Source organism: Aplysia californica, unplaced genomic scaffold (assembly GCF_000002075.1).
Source record: "Aplysia californica isolate F4 #8 unplaced genomic scaffold, AplCal3.0 scaffold00236, whole genome shotgun sequence".
NCBI lineage: Eukaryota > Metazoa > Mollusca > Gastropoda > Aplysiida > Aplysiidae > Aplysia > Aplysia californica.
Genome location: NW_004797506.1, coordinates 318,375 through 322,269, shown reverse-complemented (window position 1 = coordinate 322,269; position 3,895 = coordinate 318,375). Strand labels below are relative to the sequence as shown.

General features: G+C 39.5%; 1 protein-coding gene across 1 annotated transcript in view; it reads left to right on the top strand.

Annotated features, from left to right (window-relative positions):
* Positions 1–3,895, top strand: part of LOC101856187 (substance-P receptor) — a gene marked incomplete in the record, with an annotated part of 145,689 nt that overhangs the window by 127,817 nt on the left and 13,977 nt on the right. The window contains 1 exon segment of the mRNA XM_013083495.2: positions 188–369. Within this exon segment, the coding sequence (XP_012938949.1) occupies positions 188–369 (182 nt within the window).

Genomic DNA, 3,895 nt, shown 5'->3' with positions numbered 1-3,895 from the left:
ATCATCATTATTATCATCATCACTATTATTATTATTATCATCGGTGCTGCTGTTGTTGTTGTTGTTGTTGTTGTTGTTGTGGTTGTGGTTGTTGTTGTTGTTGTTGTTGTTGTTGTTGTTGTTGTTGTTGTTTAGAGGAGTTTGTTTTGTTGTCGTTCTTATCTTTTTTTCCCCATCTCTTCCTCAGTGCTCACCCTGCTGGCTAGTATCTTCACGCTGACATTTATAGCATGTGACCGCTTCTTCGGCATTGTGTTCGCCATGAAGGCGCACTTCATTGAGCGCAGAGCTAGCTTCACCATCGTACTCATCTGGCTTCTCTCGATTCTCGTCGCCTCGCCCCTCATTTATTACAGGAGGTACCAAGAGGTAAGTTTAGTTTAGTTTTGTTTAGTTTAGTTTAGTTTAGTTTAGTTTAGTTTAGTTTAGTTTAGTTTAGTTTAGTGTAGTTTAGTTTAGTTTAGTTTAGTTTAGTTTAGTTTAGTTTAGTTTAGTTTAGTTTTGTTTAGTTTTGTTTTGTTTAGGTTAGTTTAGTTTAGTTTAGTAAGAGTTTTACGGCGCTCGCAGCTACATAAGGCCCTATGAGCGCTCGAAACACAAGTTGGTTGCATTCACAACAGTCACAGCACGGTTTAGTTTAGGTCAATAATCAGATTAAATGGTTATAACTTTTACGGTAAAAATGTTGTAAAACAACAGCAATTTACATCTGATTAAGATAATAATATTTACATTCTACTCAAAAGGCCACTGGGCTGTACAAAATCGAGGATTCGGTTTCGATCAACAACGGAGAACAGATATTTCTTTCTTTGAAGTTTAATTACTTTTAGTAAGAGTGTTACGCACTTGCAATACAAATAGGGCATGCAAGCGCCAAAGATTAGAGGTATTACTTGAGAGTAACATACAAAGAAAAGAAGGAGGAGAGACAAGTCTGGCAGATGTTTGACTGGAAAGAAAGCGTAAACCATACCAGAGCACGCGCTAACCAGTCTACTCTTTGGGGTTGGCTTCATGTTTTTGCGCCATCTTCTATAAAATTCTGGTACGTACTGCTCCTGGGTGCACAGCACTGAAAACGGGGATGTAACGGGTTAGCAAACATAGTGGAAACAATTTAGTTTTTATTAATAAACGTCTTGCGACATGTGCAATGCAGAAAGGTTACATAAGTGCCGAAGATCAGAGGTGCTACAACGTAAGAGTAATATAAAAAGAAAAGGAGGAGAGATAAGGACGGTAAATGTTAGGGAGGGAAACAGGATGTACATGCAATAATATATTTCCCTGAGCGGTTGTTGCTTAACTGTCTCACGATTTGCTAAAGATGTATAAGATGCTACGAAATGTTCAACATTGATGTATATGAGGGGTGAGGGTGGAAGCATTTTGTCAATCCTTTAATTAAAATATTCGAATTTATGTTTCTAGAGTTACAAAGAAAGTTAAAAAACAATTATTTCCTGATATTTGTTTACGATACGCAATTTAATCTCTGCTATATTATTTTTTTCTTCCCCGTTATGTGTTGCCTTCGTTTTTTCTCTGCTCCTCGGTCACGCAAACTCGCACAAATGTATATGGAAGCACGGACAGCCCAACCCCCCCCCCCAACCCACACACACACGCACACATACACTTTCTCTACCTATCTATCTATCTATCTATCTATCTATCTATCTATCTATCTATCTATCTATCTATCTACCTATCTATCTATCTATCTATCTCCTTTTGTTTCTGGGGGTAATCTATTTATCTATCGGTATATCTATGTATCTGTCTGTTCATCTCTCACACACACACACACACACACACACACACACACACACACACACACACACACACACACACACACACACACACACACACACACACACACACACACACACACACACACACACACACACACACACACATGTACGCATGTACACACCCGCTGGCGCAACCGTATTCATGTAGACAAATATGATATCGAGACATAGTACGATAGGAATGAACAAACGAGTATAAGCTATCACTGGGTGTTCCTGAATGGATCCATTTCTCCAAAGATACTAGACCACCATGCACGAAAGGCAAAGTTCGGAGACCCACAAACTGCTCTACGCCAATATAATCTCCTTGCGTACCACCTTATCTTGCTACTTCTGTTTACCCCAACTGAGGTTCTCTCTCGACCACAGGCCCAAATATTGATATCTTGATCAATCTTTGCAGTCCAGAAAGTGCTGCTTCCCCGCACAATATTTTAATATGATATCCAGGTGCATAAACTACAACCAAGCAATAGGCTTTGCGTCTACGTGTTCGTGTTATAATATTAATATAATGGCTCAAACGCGGTTTCCTTTAAAGCTGCCTATTTTTCTAATTTGTATGTGCGAAACGTTTGTTTCGCTCTTGTGCGCATAGCCTTTCGCTCATATAAATGAGCCAAACGCAATTGTGAGAGCGAAACGCAATGCTCACAAGAGCGACAAACGTTTCGCGCAAAGTGTAGCGTCTGATGTTAGAATTTAACTGTTTTTTGTTTGCTTCTTTTTTATGTTTTGGGTTTGTTTATTTTGTTTGGGTTTTTGTCTGATTGTTTTTGTTTTTGTTTGATTGTTTTTGTTTTTGTTTGGGTTTTTTGTTTGTTTGTTTGTTTGTTTATTTGTTTGTTTGTTTTGGGGAGGCGCAAAGTGTAACGTGTGGTAAGGAATATTTTTCAATGTTTTTGTAGGGGGAGGGGGGAGCTGAGTGGGGGTGGGGGGGAGGGTGGCACAAAGTGTGGCGTGAGGTCAGGAATACTTGTCTACGTGAGGCCAAAAATGTTTTAATTTCAACAGAAGCGAACAGCATGCGTTCTTCTGGCCCCCTAAGACGCTGCACTTGACAATGGGTTTTGCTCACTCGGCCAGCCTTGATGCCGCTTGTCTGCTAATATGAACTGTCCAAACGGAAACATCTTAGGGGTAGTGGGGGTGGAGTTGGGTTATAAATAATTTCAGTTCAGCGAATAAGCAATTTCGGTTCAGGGAATGAGCTATTCCTTGGGTGAATGTCTCCCCGCTAATGTCGTCGAAAAACTCTTACCAACAATGTGACATATTGTGCGGTGTCCGGGAAATGGGCGATTGACCCTAGGCCCTATGGGTTGCTTTTTTTCAATGTTTTCGGCATTGATGTAAACTATCTAATACTGAAGCGTTTGTTCTCCTTCTCGTTGTTGAGATATATCTTGAGTTTTTTAAGAGAGTCTTCCTTGAGAGTGAATGCAATATTTATTTATGCTGATGATTTGATTTTTCAACTTTTGAACCTCTTTTTGAGCTGGAGTTTACGTTACATGTGTTTGGATATTTTACTACATGATATCTATTGATGTGCTTATGTGTAACAAGTAACGAACGTCCTTTCCAAAATGCGTAGAAATATATCGTAAGTCCCACCAAAAAAAACCATTATCATGAATGGACACTCTTTGAGTGTGTTGGTGTTTGTGTGTGTGTGTGTGTGTGTGTGTGTGTGTATGTGTGTGTGTGTGTGTGTGTGTGTGTGTGTGTGTCTGTGTGTGTGTGTGTGCGTGCGTGTGTGATTGGGTAACCTGCTGAGAGTAGTTTTCTAGTATAGTACTTTTTAAATGACAGCATGTTAGTCGTCGAAGGAAGCTTGGTGCAACATGAGTCAGTTTCCGCCTGTTCTCAACAATAGTATCTTTGTTTCTTGCATCGCTTTTTTTAAAATTCTTCTTCCGGTTGTTGTTTTTTTTTTGGGGGGGGGGGGTTTGTGTTGTTGTTTTTTTGTTTTGTTTTGTTTGTGGTTGTTTTTTGTTGGAGGTGTTTTTATTATGAGGGGTTGTTGTTGTTGTTGTTGTTGTTGTTGTTGTTGTTGTTGTTGTTGTTGTTGT